At 41.8% G+C, this 20,700-nt stretch overlaps 1 protein-coding gene across 2 annotated transcripts; it reads left to right on the top strand.

The window, feature by feature from the left end:
- Positions 1-11,564, top strand: CLDN12 (claudin 12). Of its 2 annotated transcripts, none has more exons than XM_054020515.1 (3): positions 1-125; positions 2,492-2,559; positions 7,818-11,564. In XM_054020515.1, the coding sequence occupies exon 3, from the start codon at positions 7,840-7,842 to the stop codon at positions 8,575-8,577; it is 738 nt and encodes a 245-aa protein (XP_053876490.1). In that variant the 5' UTR covers positions 1-125; positions 2,492-2,559; positions 7,818-7,839; the 3' UTR covers positions 8,578-11,564. The 2 variants fall into 2 exon arrangements, with proteins under 2 accessions (XP_053876490.1, XP_053876491.1); XM_054020516.1 differs by lacking the exon at positions 1-125 and adding an exon at positions 1,593-1,678.
- Positions 11,565-20,700: the final 9,136 nt, after the last annotated feature.

The following is a 20,700-nucleotide window of genomic DNA, read 5'->3' as shown; positions in this document are numbered from 1 at the left end:
CCAGAAGCCTTTGAGCATTTCTGGGAAAGGCCACGACTTCCTGAAAGGCTGAGGAAAAGGGAATAACAGCAACACCAGCCGCTCCTTAGTATTTGCAAATAACGAGTTGCGTGCGTAGGAAGGGGGTATGTGTGATTAGTAATGTTGCTTTACAGTCATTTACCCACAATGTTTTTTAGCCTTTTCTATTTAGGATCGGGTGGATTTCAGTGTTTATAGCTAATGAAAAACCATGATTGCATATCTGCAGGTGGGAGAGAAGCAGAATTGTAATGATGATCCCTTTTTATTTATATCTTTATAGCACGAAATGGGAGCTTAGTTGCCCAGATTTCCTGAGAGAACTGGGCTCTTTCCTTATTACTGGGTGTTCATGTTCAAATGTAATAAAAATGCGGTGTTGGGGGGAGGGGTGAATAATCAGCCTGAAGTTGTTTTGATGATAATTATGTCCTGATTCACAGTCTAACCCACGCAGTGCTGCCATTTGTAGGGGTTGGTCGTAGGCTGTTTAACAACAGTTCCTTCATCTTTTCATTAGTCACAAGAGGCACTTGCATTTGCTGTTTGTATACTCTGAAATCTGCTCAACTTTAGCCTGGGCTCTCAGTATTGCTACATTGCAAGATTCTAGGTTTCTTGTTGACTTTTAGTTTGTAGAATAAATTGTTTTGGTAAATGAGATTATACCTGTGATTGTTAATACTGTAATATATTCTAGCATTCACTGAAAGGTCTCTGGGTTAGTGAATTAGTGTGCTTGCTGTATTTTTAACCATAACTCAATGCACTTTTTGGATCAATTACCATAATAATTACACTTGACACAATCTTTTGAAAATGTTGTTGTAGTGTAGAATATTCCTGAAACCCACTAATTTGAGGCCTCTATCTATAAATCTGTGATCTGTGTTATATTAGGCTTCTCTAGATGTGACTTGTTTATAGGCTTTTGCAAAGTTGGGGCTGTGTAGTTGTATCTTTTCCTCTTTTAGCAAATCTGTGGCTGCATAGGCATAATTTATTCTACCCTCTAAGAACGTGCAGAGTTCCTGGGTGAATGAATACGGAGCTAGGACTTGGGAATAGAGTGGGTTATATAGTCATTGAATAATGTATCTGATAAAAATGCTATTATACATTAAAATAAAAATAAAAAAATGTATTTAAACATTCACCCACCTTGAGAGCTTACCAAATAATGTACTGATTAATGCTTTCTTCACTAAATATAAGCAATGAATAATTTTATCCATTGCTTAATCAGCTCTACTGAGGATGTTCTGTTCCAAAATACCTTTAAAATATGAGCCAAGAGAGAATCTCTTTTATTTATATATATATATATATATATATATATATATATAAAAAAACAGTGGTATTGAGTTTTATAGCTTCTGTGTGTCAGGCATAAAGGATGCCTTTGATCCCACACTTTAGCAGGTCTGACATTCCATCTACTAGGATGCAGTACTACACGTACATGCTAGCTAATACATTTCATGTTCCTCTTCCCCACAATTTAAAATTAGTTCTTAAGCAGGTGGGGTGCACAGCTGTTCAAGTCCAACAATTGTGCCCCATTGCTGCGCACAGGTGCTGCCTAGCCTACATATTGACTAGTGAGACTAGAACTCAAGATCTTCAACTCCAGGAAGAGAAGTCTCTACCATTTAGGGTAAAGCAAAATGTTCTGTAACTGTTAATAGTATTGTACCCACTTGTGCCCACAGGCTAAGCCTATATTGAAGTAAGGGACTGTTGTGTGTTTGACGTAGTTCATCCACTGACAAAGAATCTGCACGCCGGCTGGAGCACCAGAGCGGGGCCGCGCCACGTGGTCTGGCCCCCGACCCAGCGCCCCGGGCGGAGCGGGGCCAAGCCACTGGTCCAGCTCACAGGCTGGAAACAGCTTGCGGGCCATAGTTTGCCCACCCCTGTTCTAAGCACTGATCAGCAGAGCTCCTTTGAGAACCAAGAAATTGGGGGAGCAAGGCACCAAGGATGGGGATAAGGAAAGTCCGTGAGAGGATCTCACCCCGACTGGCTAAAGTCAAATTGGTAACCAAAAGCTGAGATAACTTGAAATGTATTTATCACTAGGAATGTAGATTCAAGGATCAGAATATCTCTGTGTCTGGGAACTTCCCCAGCAACACAGGTCTCTTCTGCTGAAGTACTCTCACATCAGGCTGGGGATTAAATATCCTCGGCACAAAAAGAGAGAGAGGGGCAGAGGCATAGGTGGTCCTGTAGGGAAAAACTCTAGGACTGGAGAAAGCTTAGGCTGAATGTAATGTTCCGTTGTTTTATTTAAGTTAACAATAAAGGCAACCCCAGGAAGGTGGCTTGCATTTTAAGCTGTGTGTTGGAGAAGGGCTGGCTCTTCCCTGCTTGCAGCCATTTCAGAATTTCTGTATTAATGCTGCAACTGAAATTACATGAAAGAAAACATACAATTGACATTTTCCTCATATGTTCTCTTTCCTAGATTCAAGAGCACATCTTTTCTGCTCCCAACAGTTGCCAGGGTTTCTCCTTATTTGAATACACCTTTTGGTGAGTATGTATTATCTGTCCTTATGCAAGCAGTTCACCTCTGAGCAATATTAGCAATTGAAGCCACATCCTGCCTAACAATATTTGCCACATAGGGCAAATTGCCACGGTCTGTGTGATTAGAGATAACTGCCTGTAGAGGGTCCGGACTCACCCCTGCAGCGCCTCCTGCTGGTCATCTCGGGAATTAGCTCTTCCAGCATCCTGGAGCACCCCCTGCAGGATGGTGATCCACCTGTCCTCTGGCCCCATGTCCCTCCCAGACCCCAGTGCTCTTGTATCTGGGGTGCTGCCCCTTGGCAGTACACCCCTCAGTACTAGGGTCTCCTCTCCCTGGGGGACCCCCACCCACTATCCCTATCTCACCTCAGAATAAAGTCACTGCCAATCACCAACTAGCCCCCGCTCCCTGGGGCAGTCTGCAGTATAGGCCACTCATCACTGGCAAGGAGGGTTTGTACCTGCTGCCTTGGCCTAGCTCTGGGCTGCCCTCTGCAACCCCCAGTATCCCTTGGCCTCCTACCAGGCTGGAGCACCCCAGCTCCTCAGCCTTTCCCCAGCCCTGCTCCACTACAGGTACCCTGTCTAACTCCCTGCAGCCAGGCCCTTCTCTCTCTGAAGGCAGAGAGAGACTGCTGAGTGCCTGGCTCCCAGCCTTCTTATACAGGCCAGCAGGGGCCTGACTGGGGTATGGCCCAGCTGTGGCTACTTCCCCAATCAGCCCAGTAGCTTTTCCCTTTGCCCCAGCTCTCTGACAGGGCTGTTTTAAACCCTTCCGGCAGGAGCGGGGTAACCACCCCACTACACTGCCTGACCCCACAAAGTGGAGGAGAGAAGTGAAGTCTTTAGTAACCAGAGAAAGAAAAGTGCTATTTCCATATCTCAGAGTGGTTTGACCTTCCCTCCATGAAGAGGAAAAAGATTCAACCTCTACACAATATGTACACTCCTTTCCCTGCCATTATTTGCATAATGAAGTGCATATTGACGTATGAGAACCCAGGTCCCTTGATTTTTGTGCCTGTTCTAAACACAAGACCATATTTCTTCCCATTTCACTTCCCTATTGTTGGAGAGCCAGAAGAGGCTGTGAGTAATCCAGTTGGGGAAAGCTTGGGTAGGTCACTTGGTGACAGTAAATTCTCTGAGAGTTGTCACTAGTATTTGTCCTGCCTGAATATTTGAACATGTGAAGAATAAAATCATTTTTATTCTAGATTTTTTTTTTCTGTGTTAAGGCTTTTGAATAAGTTGTGTAGCGTTCGTGAGAAGTTGCAGATTGAGAATCCTGGAGACCTCTCCCTAACTGCAGAACTGTAGCACGTGACAGATGCTAGTCATGTTGCACATTGCATTGCTGACAGATGCTCAGATACTGTTGTGAGGAATGCAGGATCAGACTCTGAAGAACAGAATGGCAAGTTTCAGCTTCTGCACACAGTACAAGAAGGACCACTCATAGAGATGGAGAGGATGGTTGACACTCGGTGCCAACTTAGTAAAGAGAACTTGTATAGCTCCATGGAACCCAAAGCTCATTTTTAGCAGTGCACCACAACACTAGAACTTAGAACAGGAAGGTGGGAGGGAAAGTACTGTATTCAGTTGAAATCACAAGAAGCTAAAGTGTAGTTACCTAAATTGAAAAATTGGTCAGCATATTTTAGCTAACAACCTTGCACATGTGGTAGGGGAGCCTAAATTACAACAAATGGTCGGGTCCTCAGTTTTACATCTCATCCAAAAGACTGGTCAGTCTTTGTCTTTTTTCTGCTGTAATGGACAATGAGGATACTGCTCGGTGCTCTCTGTTCTCTGGGATTTGGAGAGCCTCCAACTCCACTACGTGTCAAACTAGGCAGTGCTAGGACCCAGCCAGGTGAAGCTGCTCCCTGTGTTTAATCTCTAAGGGCCTGTCCCAGCTCTCACTGAAGTCAATCGAAGTTTTCCATTGATTGCAGTGGGAGCTGGATCAACTCCTGTGTAGGGAAGGTTTTACAATGAGGATTAGGCAGGGAGGCCTGAAGGATATATTAGTGGATGGCCATGGGGTAATTGGGAGAGAGTTTACAAGTACTTCTCTCCCTACACCACTCCCATGATGACATGGGCAGCCAGTTAGTCACTTATGTCTGATGCCATAATATCCCATGTTTCCGAACCTATTCCCTGTCTAGCCCCTCCTTCAGCTGCCAAACTCCTCCTGTTCCTTTTTTCCACCACCTGCAATAACAATAGGAAAGATATTTTGTAGCTACATCAGAATTTGTCACCCTTGGCATCTATCTAGTCTAGTTGATGGCTTTTCCTAGAGTCCATCCCCATGGCATATAGCATTCATCACCATAGTATCTGAATGATGGTTTACAGGCAAAATAGGTCCTTACAGAACCTTTACTGTATGTGTGTTGTGTCATCATGGCCACAACAGATTTGGAAATAACTACTGGGCCACTGTTTCCTTTAACATCATCATTAGCATATGAATAGAAACATGAATGTATAAGAGGTTGTTTACTACAGAAGGTGTGTTCTCTGTAATGTCCACAAGTAGCTGCAATTTCTACTAAAGTAGCATATGAAGCACGTATCCTTTAAAGAGGTTGTTAGCTGTTTCTCAAAACATTTCTCAGGAGCCTTGAATCATTTGTCTATTCCTAATTCTTGCACTCCAGGAAGATGATGTTAAAACATAATTTCAAAATAATCTGCTTCATGTTATAGCACTTGTATCCTGTTTACCATCTGCATTTCTACTAATCCCAAGCGTTGACAGCATAGCAAATGCTCTCTCTTCATTTAAACATACTGGATTGGCTGAAGTGATGGTTTATGAATCTGGAGAGGAGAGAAGGAGCACTGTACTGTGCTGGATTGTTTGGCTATACCATTCCCTCACAATGCCAGCTCTTTTGCAATTAGGAAAATGTACCCAGCTATCCAAATAAACCCTACAATGTCTCTGTTTCTCCTTCATGAGCTCACAATAGGACCAGATCTACCCTCTCTCCCTTTGTTCCTCGTCTCTGAGTTCCTTTGCATTTGGATATGCACTTAACAAATACAAATATTTAAAATGCACACAGAAAACATGTAAACACCATGTAAAACTAGGCTATAAAATGAATCTAAAAGAAATCCAGCCCAAATACACAACCATACAATATTAAAGCAAGTCTGGAGCAAGACAAATCCAATCACCACCAGGAAAACCATACCACAAAATATGTCAATTCTCTCTGAACTGCAATCCCACCTCGCAGGGTCCTAGAGCCCGGGCTCCAGACTGAGCCCAGAAGTCTACACAGCAGTGAAACAGCCCCGCAGCCTGAGTGTGAGTCAGCTGGCACAGGCCAGCCACGGGTGTCTTAAGCTGATCTAAGGCCCCACTGGTGTAGGAAGTATCCTAGAATGTCAGGGTTGGAAGGGAACTCAGGAGGTCATCTAGTCCAACCCCCTGCTCAAAGCAGGACCAATCAGATACGGTTGGGTAGAAAGGGATAGCTGGTGTGCAAAAAAAAAAAAAAAAAAGGAGATGGCACTCACAAAACAGCAAAAGGCCAGCCAATATAAATAGATCTTGTAGTATGGTCTAGAGGCAGCCAAAAACAGACTGAAGACTGATGTCCTCTGTCCATGTATCTGGTACAGCAGACAGAGTTACCCATGCGGTCCTAACCCTCACTAGAACTGGGCACAGAGTCACTGGCATAATTACATCTACCAGTATTCTATGGAAAAACTAGATACCTGTATGTTTCCCTTGGATCCTCAGGTATCTGAGGATGCTGAGAGGTGACCTGACCTCTCTGTCCTCATATGTTTTCTTTCCCTGCTTCCCAAGACCCTTAACTGCTTTTATAGTTTCTGTTATTGCAAAGAGATCTGCGGACAAAGTGGGTTAGCAGTTGACCTCTGATAAATCTTGAGCTTCTTCTGATCTCTTCTGGCAGGGAGTTCCATAGCCAGTGGCCCCACTGCTGAGAATGCCATCCCACCAGGGGACTTGTGTCTTATCATAGCGGCCTGACAGATATGCCCTTCTCAAGCTTGTCTGTTTTTCCACATTTGATCTCATAGTAAAGCTAAAATTACCTCCCAAATTTAGAAGCGTAAATGTATCTATTATTTCTTGGCCTCTTATATGCACTGATGCGGCTCGAAACATTTAGATTGAGGCATATGTTAAGTAAACTGTGGTACAGAGAAAGGGGCACCTTTGGGCTGTTTTACTCATGGGATAGTCCCGTTAACTCCCATCAGAGTGTTCCTCTGAGTAAGATGAGGAGGGTGTGGCCTACCCTCAGCTAGGTGTGCAGTGTATAAATGGTGCCTTTGTGGTAAGTGAGGGTATGTCTACACAACAACTAGACACCCGCGGCTGGCCTGTGCCAGCTGATTCGGGCATGCGGGGCTCGGGCTGCAGGGCTGTTGAGCTGTTTCAGTGCTGTGTAGACTTCTGGCTCAGTCTGGAGCCCAGGTTCTAGGACCCTGTGTGCTGGGAGTTCAGTACAGAGAGAACTGACATATATAACTTTTTAACAAGCAAGTCTAATTGCTTTTTTTGTACTTTACTATAAAACAAAAATACCACAGACAAAAGACTCACTTTTTTTTGCATCTGGTTAATTTGTTTGTATCTGCCTCAAATATGTGGTAGGAAGGTAACAAGTAATTGTATCTTGTGTGTGTTCAAAACCTCACTTTTTTAAAAAAAGGTAAGTTTGGATCAGGGTGGCCAACCTGTGGCTCCAGAGCCACATGTGGCTCTTCAGAAGTTAATATGCGGCTCCTTGCATAGGCGCCAACTCCGGGGCTGGAGCTACAGGTGCCTGCCCCCACTCCTCCCCTTCCCACCCCCTTTCCTGAGCCTGCCATGCCCTCGCTCCTCCCCCTCCACCCCAGAGCCTCCTGCACGCCATAAAACAACTGATGGGGAGGGAGGGAAGGCTGATCGGTGGGACTGTTAATTGTTTGTTCTTAATGCTTGACAGTTACTGACAGTAACTTATCAAAGGCTGAATCTCCATTGCCTTGCCCTTTGTGTCAATGCTTAGGCCTGTGCAAAATGTGTGTAAAAAGCTACTGAACCCAAATGGCAGTGTTTTACACCCACTTCGCACTCATTTTACACTAGTGTAAAAGATTCCACATGGTGCGTGGCTGTGGAGAAGCAGGTCCTGAAGTTTGCTCTTCTGCTATGTTAAAATGTTCCTTTTAAGACTCTTCCCTTCTAAACCCATCTCTTTTCATCACAGGGAGTGTTTTCTGTGGGCCAACATGGGCTGCCGGGATGTTCATGCAGCGACAGTACTGGCCTTCCTCAGTGGAACAGCCTCGGTAGCAGGCCTTTTTGCTGCAGTTTTACTTCCTAACTGGAGACTGATGAGGCTGCACACATTCAACAGAAATGAAAAGAATCTGACCGTTTACACTGGACTCTGGATTAAGTGTGCACGCTTTGATGGAAGCAGAGACTGTGTGATATATGACACAGAGTGGTACACAGCAGTCGATCAGCTGGATTTACGGGTTCTCCAATTTGCGCTTCCCTGTAGTATGCTAACTGCTGTCTCCGCTCTGCTGCTGTGTTTGATCGGCATGTGTAACACGGCCTTTGTGTCAAATGTACCAAACATCAAACTTGCTAAATGTCTTGTAAATAGTCCAGGCTGCCACCTTGTGGCTGGTCTGTTGTTTCTACTTGCATGTGCCATTTGTCTCACACCATCAATCTGGGTAATTTTTTATAACAACTACCTGAACAAAAAATATGAGCCAGTTTTTACCTTTGATATTTCAGTGTATATTACCATTGCCAGTGCAGGAGGCCTGTTTTTCACTTCAGTTCTGTTATTTCTGTGGTATTGTGCATGCAAAACCTTACCGTCCCCATTCTGGCAGCCTCTCTATTCCCATGCCTCGAGCATGCCTAGCTATGCCTCCCAGCCCTATTCTGCACGATCTCGGCTCTCTGCCATTGAAATTGACATTCCTGTTGTAACACATGCTTCTTAAAGAAAACAAAACGTGTTTCGAAAGCCAAATGTTTATTCTGGCTCAAACCTTGGAAATTGAAGGCCTGATTCTCTGCTGCTTTGCCTCATGTTTAATCATTTACACCTGTGCAAAGTGGATGTAATATATTCCCAAATCAGACTGTACAAGGTTGAAGACCATAGAGAATTGGGTCCACAATATTTTTAAGTCTGTTACTTTTTAATGTATTTCTGACCGATCTCTTCTTTGAATTTACTCCTAGAAAATATTGACTGCTGCTAATGCTGTAATGACATGCCATTGATCAAAAATAATTTTTACAGAGACCTTCTGGCACATCCACTCCTCCTCCTGCTTATTCAGACCAAAGGTGTTTTGAACTTCTTTACTGATTTGATGAGGTATTCCTAGGTCCCGATCCTGCAATAAGAATTATATAGGTAGACCCATTCCACTGTGCATTGCCCTACTAAAGACAATGGGGCTTTTTGTGGGGTTCCCATTGCAGGATGGCACACTCTGAAGAATGTGATCTGCCAGTTGGAGCAGGAGGATAAGTAGGAAATGGGCTACAAAGTCTTGCATGTATTTTGGGATGTGATCTCTGAAAACAGTATTTGACAAACTAATTAAGTCTTGTTACCATGTTCTTTGTTTTCCACTGTGCATAAACAAAACCCATCTGCTTATGAACTTCAAATGCAGCATTAGTGTCAAATTACCCTTTAATCTCAAAGTAAAAATCAGAGATTTTAAAAAAAAAAAACAGTTCAACTAATAGTTCTCAGTCCTATTGCAATGGCCTAGGCTAAATCTCAGAGGTTGGGATTTTTTCCCTGCTCTTCTTCAGTGCATTTTCATTCCATTCAGTGGATTTTGATAAATTATGAATCTCATCAGATTTTTCCATTTTATGATTTATTTAAAAATACCACTTGTAATTCAAACATTTTGGTTTAAAACTTGAATATTGTATTTTAAGGGGCGTCGTCATCGAGTAGTACAAGCCTAAAATGAAAACTGCTTTAGCATTATTCTGTTCTGGAGCAGAATGTCCTCCAGATTTCAAATGTATTGCATAAACCTTGAACAACTTTACAGAATATTGAACACTATTTGCTATATTATAAACAGGCTACAGGGAAGCAGATTGTAACCACATGGGGAAAGATTCATCATTCTGGATGTCTTAATGTATATATTAATGAAAACAAGCTTATGTATTTTCAAAGGTGATATTAATGGAAAGTTGTTTTTTTTTTTAAACAGTGGTTGTCAGGCTTTTCAGGCTATATTTTATTTATTTATAGATAAGGATTTCACCTTTCCAACCCTTGGCTTCAATATCTCTCCCCTATTCAATTGTTGTTGTTTTTTTGACCCAAGTTGGTTTCTAGGCTCCCTTTGAAGAGAAGTTTCCATCCCCCTAAAATGAGGTCCCTAGTCATCTGTAAGCTTCATAAGTAGACATATAAGCTAAGATTTTTCAAAGTTTAAGTGATTATAAACCCTAATTTGAGATACATTAAAGGACCCTGATTTTTCATGAAGTGCTAGCACACACCTTCTGAAAAATCAAGGTTTCTCAGGTTGGGTACTGAAAATTACTAGTCACATCTGAAAATCCTGGCCTTACACTGAAGTGTAATATTCTCAGTACAGACATTTCTGACTCACTGTGTTTCTGATATGTTCAAATCTTTTCATGTTTGAAATGTGGTTCCAGTCTGAAAAGTGACTTTGTGTTAGTGGCACTGTGGAGTTTGTGTATTTGTGTCTCATTTACTCCATAGCAAATTTGCTCCGTTCGCAATTTAAAAATGAAAAAAAAATTGTTTCTAATTCCTTGCCCTGTAAACATAAGCTGGGATCTCAGAGTCAAGCTGGGATCTTTCCTTCTCCATGTATTAGCACTAGTAATAAATATTCCACAGGGCAACTGATGCCCTCCCAGGATCTTTATTTCTGTTGTAGTGTGTTGAAAAGGAATGCCTCGACCTTATTTAGACCCCAGACTAAGTTTGCAGAGCAGGGAGTTAGAAAAGATATGGTCTTACTTTCAACCAGAGAACATTTTATATGGCATCATAATACACATGAACTCTATGGGGCCATTCCTATACAGTTATTTTTCAGAGAGGAACTATGCTTTAAGGTCATTTTCCTTGTCCTGCTACAGGTAATTGTAATATTTGTTTCTGCTGTGCATGCTGCTACCTGCTTAGTCCGGGTCACTACAGCAAAGGAAACACTGACTGGAGGCCCACCCCCATGGCCTTATTCTGAATGATTTGAGTTTGCCATTAAACGTTCCTGAGCCATGGCCAGTGTCTCTTCTGCCTCTAGAGACTGAACCTGCAAGGTGCCGAGCACTCTAGAGCGATGCTCAGTGCCTGCAACTCCCATTGACTTGACAAGGAATTGAGGGTGCTCAGCTTCTCTACACGATCAGCACCTTATAAGACTCTGGGCTCTTATTCTGTAAAGAGGATTTTCAATTGAAAGCAAATGCATCTGGTGATGTGTTCCGTATAGGTATCTTCTTAAATTGGTGGATTTTCTGATTTTTTGGCAGCTGTTTTGCATTTTGACTGATTTTCTGCACTATTTAGGCCTTATTAACATAAATTGCTGTTAAGCTGATAAAACCTTGCTCTGAAAATTGTACCTTTCTAAAACTCTGAGATGGGCCTGAGCTGTGATGCTTGTGGATCCCAAAGTTTCTGGGTTTCAATTCAGGCCATCTCTGTTAAAGATATTATGTTGCATCGTGTATAGTTCATAAATGCACTGCACGGTTATCTACTAAGGAGTGTTAATGTGAGTTGCAAAATATGTCCCAAGTGAAAATGATTTTGAGTGCTGTGCTGTATCTCTGTTTATGAAAATCTTGTATTTTTCCAAGTAGAATTCCAGTTTGACTTTCAGTAATGTTTAATTATGGTGGGGGTTCTTTTTATGTAAAACAGAAAATATGTATTTTTAATAAAATGTGTTTACATACAGATGTGGTTTATTTTTAGATTTTTTTTATATAGAAAAAAATTAAAATTGCACCATACACGTTAAAATACAAAACCTATTTACGTGATCTTCCATTGGTCATTGACTTTGTCAGAAAATCTTTGAACTTCTTTCATCGACTCCAAATGTATTACATCTAATGCATTCCTCAGATCCACTAATTTTGTAATTCTGTCCAAAAAAAATTCTGCCAGTTTTAACCTTTTATTAATTCCTTCTGCCTATTGTTGGCTCTGTCATAATCCAAAAGTTTGATATTTATTAGTATTTCCCCATGATTTTAAACAGAAAATTAGACTAAAAGAAATAATATGTGGGAGACAACTGACTTGGGATACCAGGAAGATTTCCTCATTGGAATGGTCTCAGTAGCAGGACTTTTTGCCACAGCTTTACTGGAGATAAATGTGACTGTTCACAATCATGGTGCTTTCTGGGGTTGCTTGTTCTGATTGATTCAGATGTGTAATACACAGGGATCAGTTTAAGAAAAAAGGCCCAGTCATCAGATTAATTCCTCACCTTTCCGTCCTGCCTGGAGTTTGTGGGGGGCTGTCACCAGCTCTACCTGACCTTTTCTTTCTGGTGGTAGCTCCCCATCTTCTAGCAGCTATCTCTGATTTTTCACAGCTTCCAGTGCGAGCAGGGCCAATTGTTGAGCCTGTGGCATCTCGCTTGCAGCCCGGGGCCCATGGTGATGACTGGGAAACTGGAATTAATGGCTGGTGCTGCAAATTGAGCAGGAGATAGCAAGCTTGGGCACCCAGAGTGTCTGGGGTTGCTGTTATTCCTAGCCTGCCAGTTAGGCTGGTAGCTGCACTTGAGCAGCTAGCTGGGCTTGTAGCTACTCTTGCATCAGTTACTGTTAGGCCATCAATTTTGTAATTCCTTCTGGCACATTAGTCCCAATTACTGACAGCCAAGGTGGCCCCTGCAGTATAACAAAACACCATAGTAACCTACAGGGTTAAGGAGATGTGGAACACAGGAGAACCAATAATCCTATGTCTGAAGCATAATCTGCCTATCATGTCCTACAAGACAAATCCGCTAAGGACTATGATTGTATTGAGGGCTCGGTGCTGCATCGTCTGGTGGTTCCCCTAAGAGCTGCTAGTCTGAGCATTGATCAAAGTAATATCTGCCAGGGACTAGACCTCCTCATGGTTGTCACACAAATGAGGTCAAAATCCCATTTCTTGTGCCAGATGTAGCTGGGCCTCAGTTCCTACCACTAACCGTCAGGGGCTTTTTGCCTTAATTCAAAAGTAAAACAGCTCAGAGAGGTCTCATTTATTAGGCTGTAGATAACATCAGAACAAAGATAGTCTGATGCAAAATGCCTCTGAGCTGGCTGGATAAACATACCAAACCATCTATAACCTACTAAGTAAAACCCGCAGCCCCAGGATTAGTTCACAGGTCACCCACGTAGATTCCCTGAGCTTCCTTTTGACAGCTTGTTTCCCTAGAGACTGCCTTCTCATTCTAAGGGCCTGTGTTAGCAATACTGCAGCATAGCTGCCTTTGTTATATAGTGACTCACATTCCCAACAGAATTCTAATTTTTCTCTCACAACTTTTCTGTGCTATGCAAGGAAGTCTCCTGGGTCTTACCTTCCGCACATCTCTCCAATGCCTGGATTTGTTACCAGATATTAACAATATCTCAGCAATATCTTCACTTTATTAGGGAAACTGGGATTTGGGGTGCATCAGAGGCATGAGGATCCCCAAAAGTTTGCGTGCTGCCTGTCACAGATACCACCACGTATTACTGGGTCTGCTTTGATATTATCATAAGCCGGTGTGAGATGTTTCATGTTTTCAGGGGCTGCCAAAGACATTTTTCACTCCTTCTGTGCTGGTGGTGCAAACGCTACTTCCAGAGTTACGTGTTCTAGTTCCTTGTATTTGGTTTTACTCTTTGTAACCCTCTGCTGTAGCGATAGAGAGCATTTGTTTATTACTGAGTTTATATTTTTCTGTTCACAAAATAAAAGTAAACAGTATGGAAGGACTCTGCGTTTCTTCTTGAGTAATTAAACTTCCATGTAAGGTTTCAGGTAGTTTTTTTGCTGCTAGTGTTATCTGTGTCTAAACCACTATAGCTCTTTTCTCTCTCTTATTCAAGGAGTTGGTATTTGACCTGAGGCCCCCCCAGATTGGCTAATTTTGAGTTATCACTTGGAGTTTGTGGTAAAACAAGATTGCTGCTGTTGTTTCTTTGTCCACTAATCTTCGCTTGGGCCCATTGAACCTTTTGTTGTTGTTGCTATTTACAGTTCACCCTCCATATTTTCCTCCCTGGCCTCCATCGTCTATCCTACCATGTGACCCTTGAAGCTATTTAACAGGAGATTTAGTTTCAATATCACTTTATCCTACAGAAGGGAGACACGAATGTATTCTCACCTACTTTCCCATTTTCTTTCATACAGATATTCTTCCCTCGCACTCATTCCCATCCCAATCTAATAAGTGACTTCTTATCAGAGGAGTAATGCCTCATTCTCTCCATCTAGGGATAAACTGCAAGTTTCAACTCAGGGTGTTCCCTTTGAATACTTTCACCGGGGTCAAGGTTTGTCCTCCCCATTCTCTTCCACTTTTACATCTCTGGAAGGAGCCAGGGTCAGCTTTCTTAACTTGCACAAGATGGCAATGGCTCTTGTTGGCCCCTGTAATCACAGCTCCTGCAAATGTGTGTTCCACAGTGTGCCCAATGTTGTATTCATTAGTACTATGTGCTCCCAAGGGTGGTCCAAGAAAACGGGGAGTCTAGAGAATCAGTTGGCTTCCTTGCCCCGCTTTTGCAGTGGGGGCAAAATAACCTAAGTGGTTTCAAGACTGAGCTTGATAAGTTTATGGAAGGGATGGTATGATGAGACTGCCGACAATGGCACGTAGCTGATCTGCGACTGCTAGTAGCAAATATCTCCAATGGCTTGTGATGGACACTAAATGGGGAGGGTTCTGAGTTATTACAGCTAATTCTTTCCCGGGTGTCTGGCTAGTGGGTCTTTCCCACATGCTAATGGTCTAACTCAGGGGTAGGCAACCTATGGCACGCGTGCCAAAGGCAGCACACGAGCTGATTTTCAGTGGCACTCACACTGCCCGGGTCCTGGCCACCGGTCCGGGGGTTCTGCATTTTAATTTAATTTTAAATGAAGCTTCTTAAACATTTAAAAAACCTTATTTACTTTACATACAACAATAGTTTAGTTATATATTATAGACTTATAGAAAGAGACCTTCTAAAGAAACCTTAAATTAGAGTGAATAAATGAAGACTCGGCACACCACTTCTGAAAGGTTGCCGACCCCTGGTCTAACTGATCACCATATTTGGGGTCAAGAAAGAATTTTCCCTGGGGTCAGATTGGCAGAGACGCTGGGAGGTTTCACCTTCCTCTGCAGCATGGGGCACTGGTCACTTGCAGGTTTAAACTAGTGTAAATGGTGAATTCTCTGTAACTTGAAGTCTTTAAATCATAATTTGAGGAGTTCAATAACTCAGCCAAAGGTTATGTGTCTATTGCAGGAGTGGGTGGGTGAGGTTCTGTGGCCTGCAATGTGCAGGAGGTCAGACTTAGATGATCATGATGGCCCCTTCTGACCTTAAAGTCTATGAGTCTTACAAATATAAGTTACATAGCTAAATTTTACTGATATTGTCTGCCTGGCACAGGTATCCAAATGGCATCTCTAAATTCTGAAAGTCCTATCATTGCAGAATCATGCCCCAAATACTGAATGGCAGTGTGGAATGCCACAGGAGCAGTTGTAATGCTGTTCCTTCTCAGGACAGTAGCTCTCCGTTTCAGGCAAGTCTGGTAGGATTGTACTGCTAAAGCTGAGAGCTAGTATCACGATCATAGACAAAAACATTTCTTTCTTTTTTTTTAACTTCTGCAGAAATGTGTGATATAGGCTACTACCATGGTCAGGACTCTAGATTAAATAGTCGAGTGATGGTCTCTGTGATGATTAATCCCATGTTCCTATATAAAATCATGAAATTTGTTTTGCACACGAGAAAACAATGCTAATGATTTTTCTGCTATGATCTGTGTATGTGTATGGAACTATGCTGTATAAAATGGCAGATAAATACTGTTTCTTGGCTGGATAAAAGTAATGCAGCCAGGTTTCCTGTTACAAAACTGTTCAGCAAAAGAACAAACCCAACCTTTCATCCAGGGATCTGGAAGCCTTAAAATCAGCATTTCATAATTAGACACACTGTCTGGGCAAGTTAAAAAATTTTCAGCAAGAATCACTGAGCCCTGTCTAGCATTTATCCACTCAGCATATACCATATCAGAAAATCCATTATCGTCCTGTATTTGAAATATTAGAGAGGACTAAATAGTAGCAGCTATTTATATGCTGCCAATTTTAACTGAAACATGAGTTTTAAAGCACTTGGCTTGTCATTTTAAGTTACATTATCATAACCATAAATCTCACCACAATATACTGTAATGTAATTGAGAGGTGAAATTCAATACAATGAACCATTCTGTTGAACAATGCACTTGGCAGTTGAAACTGACCTGCACCTTTTATTTCACTACTAAGCACTTTCTTTAGATCCTGTAGAAAATTCTTACCATGCCTTGTACGTGTGACAGGAGTTATAACAGCTAGCGGTCAAAAGTGTTCCCCAGCAGGTGGAGCACACCCTCTTGCTGATGAGGCAAAAAAATGCATTATTTTTATCTGCCTATTTGGCTCCAGGATCACTGTATAAATAATTAATTTTAAAAATCATATTTACTCAACAGATTCTAACTAACCTGTTGTAAATATAATGGGGCAAATTCATCTCTTGTTTAACTTCAGTGATTATAGCAGGGATGAATTTGTCACAGTAAGTTTATAGGAAAATTGTAAGTCCTATAATAAGATTACTTATATTAACTCCTCATTACACTCCAATATCCTGATCCCGCAAACACATACTCAATTGGACTGCTCCCAGATGTAAACCTTTGCAAGACTGTATCGTTCAGAATATCCAGATGACCACTATGCCGGTATGGACCTCTGTATTCACACCCTACACACTATTGTAATAATCTTGGTACAAAACATGCCTTGTGAGGGATCATTTGAAAATTAATAACTCACTGGTCAATAATATCATGATGAAATGTATGTAGCAACTTTAGATGTAAAGTTATGAATATACTGAAATCACGACAGAAGTGTGCTTACCAGACAAGTCTGGGGAGTTGGGTAAACCTGTTTCTCAAAGTTGGTGGGCAATCACCTATCAAGTGATTTGGTAAAGAAGGGGGCAGGAACAAACAGATCTGCATCTAGGAAACAACAGCATGGAACCTTTTTCACCACCAGACTCTTTGTCTCTGTCCTCACAGACAGAATTAACTTTATCTAGGGGTTACCCTCAGGAAAATGCATTTCCAAAGGGTGACCTAACTATAAAAGTGAGGGGCAAAAACACCCAAGATATCTCTCCCCATCCATCTCTCACCTTTTCACCTAAGAAGACAAAATAAACAGTTGTTGGACTTTGGGAGCAGATCCTGGCCTGAGAGCTTGGTCAACAATGTTACTTGAAACATGCAATAAGGGATTTCACCTTGAACCAAGTCTAGTTTGTTAAGTTTTAGTGCTAGGACGTGTTTTGTCTTTATTTCTCTTGTAAACACTTCTGACTTGAATGCCCTATACTTGTGCTCACTTAAAACCTATCTCCTTGTATTTAAATAAACTGGTTTTATTCTTTAATTAAAACCAATCCAGTGCTGTGAATTGTCTGGGTAACTCTATTTAAGGTATCAGAATGTCGTATATTGATCCCTTTAGATGGGCAATGGACCTAATATATCTTGACTGCCCAGAAGAGGGCTGGACAGAGCAGAACACACTTTTTGGGAGGAAATCCAGGACTAGGAGTGTGTTGGAGTCAACCTGCATGTAGTAACCAAGGCTGCTGGAAGCCAGAGTGTGGCCGGTGTGTTGCTGACAGGCTGCTGGGGTCAGAGTTGTTGGACCAGAGTTGTAGCTATACACAAACACTCAGGATGTGATCTGCATGCTGTTTGTGAAGAGCCCAGGTTGGAAGCTATGCAGCAAAGCATTGTGAGGCACCCCAGCATGCAGAGCAAGGGTGACATGCCCCTCACTGAATTGCACACTGGAATGTCATGTCCACCTCAAATTATTTGGATCCCCAATAAATATGTTAAAACCAAGAGTCCTTGTGGAAAGGTGGTTGTTATAGTAAGGCAGCAGAATGGGAATCAGGAGCTTTGGGTTCTAATCTCTGTTTTGCCAGAGACTTTCTGTGTGACCATGGGGAATCACATTAACTCCATGCTGCAGTTTCCCTGTTTGTAAAATGAGGTTATTAATACTTCTCAGTCACACAGGGATGTTGTAAGGTCCACTGTTAAAAATTACCACGTTAAAACTGCATCTTCTTACTCAGCAGAACTGTTCCTTGTGTGTATGCAGTCATATCTGCTGACCAAAGGCCCCAATTCAGCAAGATACTTAAGCATGTGAGTAGACTTATTGATTTCAGTGAGACTAATCATAGGCTTAAGTTAGGCACAAACTCAAGTTTCTTGGTGAATTGACACAGTAACAAAAAAAACCACCACACAGTCCTGTGAGCTCTGCAGAACCAGTATAGTAACAACAACAAAGACACAAAGAAGAGTAACCTGGATTCTAATCAAGTTAATGTGTTATTAACTGAATTGTTTACTAAAGTTCCGATCAGTTACACCCGAGGAAACCCACTGAAAGTGATGAGGTTACACACTATTACTAAGGGCATCAATTTGAAAATAACAAGGCTGCATAACTGAGGACATAACTTGACCTTTAGAACTTTATTACTGGTGGTAAAGCAGAAAAATGGAAAAACTTCCCCTTAACTCTCGGAGCACAGGCTGAGTTTACAGGGCTGACTATTATAAAAATCATATTACTTGTAATTACTTGTACTTGACAAGGAAATTATGAGAGATACTGAACTAGATCTGTTTAAAAACCTGAACATTTTCTGATGAAAATTTTTTTTGGCAGGAGAGGGTTGTTTGGTATTCAGCTTATCCTCTTCTTCAACCTTTTGCTGGTTCCAAATCATGTTTTGTGGGAAGGGATCATATCTCTTCATTCCATTTTACCCAGGATTTATAACATTAGAGGGAGTCGTTACCCAATCAGAAAATAAAAGATGATTCATTATTATAGCGATGGCTATTGTAACAGAATTACAGTAGCTGTTCATAAATTATATTTACGTTTTGTCTCCCAGTGGAATAAATAATAGATTAGAAGAGCCAAATTATTACAATATTTCCATATAACTTTCAAGCAATTCTTTTTCAAGTTTTCTGCCTCTGTCATAACTTGTTGCCCCATTTGAAAGCCATTTTCTTGAGGACTAATGTGCTAGAAGCAATTCAGGAGAAAGAATTGTAATCAAGTTGTAATCAGAAACGCAACATGTAAGAATTAGCTAGATGACTCCTGTTCTGCTTCAGACATAATTCAATACATGTAATGGAAACTCTAGCTACTGGATGCAAGTTTTGAGAAATTTCCAAGAACATGTTCCAAGTGATTCAAGAGTTTCAGATTCATTTGTACAGAATTTGTAAAACCTTGTGCTTTACTTCTAACCAAAGCAATATGTGACACATAGTGGACGTTAGTTTTTTTAAAGTCTAGCAAAGTTATTCCTGCTCATTTCCAATCTCAGTCTCTGTGGCCTAAACACCTTTGAGGACCTGGGCCTACGTCTTTCCTCTCCTTTCTCACAACCTATTTCTTCCATTTCATTCCTCACGATAAAGAAGGTGAACTTGTATATCTTCTCTTTCTCCTCACCCACCCTTCCATGTAGCTGTGGCAGTGTTGACAGCAAATCTCTCTTTGTTCTGTGTTTGTAAAGTGCCTACCACAATGGGGTCTACAATAATAATATTGTGCAACTTGAGCGTTCAAAATTCATGAGTTAGACCGCAAAAAACACAAGAATTTTGTTTTAAAAAGTCTTGGGTCCTTTTTATTTGTCTTCTGGTTTCTGAGCTTTGGGGTGCACTTGCTTCATGTATTCAAGCTTTTCTCCACAACCATGACAACTAGAATTTTTTTTATTTAAATGAAAGCTGGGGTTCTCATGTAATCACTTGATTCCAGCAGTTGGGGTTTTAAGAAAAGTACCAAATATTACAAGACTCCATATAAAATTACAAAAATTGGCAACACTCCTTCCCTTGCCTTCTCTTCCCTACTGCCCCCGCCCCTGTCCAAGTGTTAGTCTGAAAAGCCAGAAGGCCTAGCTGCTGGGTGTTTTACCAGAGTTGACTAGTAGAGAGCTCTCCTGCCGACAAAAAACTCCTCTCCTCCTCCCTCCCACCCCCCAGCAGCAGCAGGTTTGTCGGCAGGAGAGCTCTTTCTGTTCACACCGGCACTTTTCGTCGGTAAAACTTTTGTCATTCGGAAGTGTGGTTTTTTTAACACCCATGAACGACAAAAGTTTTGCCGATGAAATGCCAACATAGACGAAGCCTAATCTTCACTCTTTAATTCTGCCTAAGAATAGTCAGAGTGCCAACTAATGCACTCAGGCAACTGTCTCATGTTATTTTTAGGGTTGTCTTCTAAAACGTGGGAGCCAATTAGCTACAAGTTCCATACATCCCCAAAACTGGCTCTGATGACAAACCTTTGTAACATTCTGTATGTTCTGATGAACCTGTCCTTAGTTGCACCCAAGTTGAATCATATTTGCCAAAAAAAAAACCCAGCACAATCATTGGTTTCTGGTCATGTCCCCCAGGGTAGCTGGGATTTTGGATTGGTAAAAGCTGGGAAGCTTTAGAGGCAGCTGCTGCCAATCTCTGTTGCCTTCAATACTCTGATGGCCTGCAAACTGGGAGTGCTTCCCTGCAGAGAAATGGATGAGAGGGACAGCTAAGTTGGCAGCCTCACAAACCAGCCTTTTGCAATGGGAGCACCCTCAGACCCTTTCTCCAGTCCAACAAAGGATGTATCTTTCCAGCCCAATTAGGGTATGTCTTCACTGCCCTGGCAGTGCTTTAACGTGGCTGTGTGATCGCGGCA

Source organism: Malaclemys terrapin, chromosome 2 (assembly GCF_027887155.1).
Source record: "Malaclemys terrapin pileata isolate rMalTer1 chromosome 2, rMalTer1.hap1, whole genome shotgun sequence".
Lineage (NCBI taxonomy): Eukaryota > Metazoa > Chordata > Testudines > Emydidae > Malaclemys > Malaclemys terrapin.
Note: the sequence above shows the minus strand (reverse complement) of the source record. Positions and strands in the feature narration are given on the sequence as shown.

Coding starts and splice junctions, on each gene's coding strand:
- CLDN12 (XM_054020515.1), top strand. CDS start 7,840: ATGGGCTGCCGGGATGTTCATGCAGCGACAGTACTGGCCTTCCTCAGT.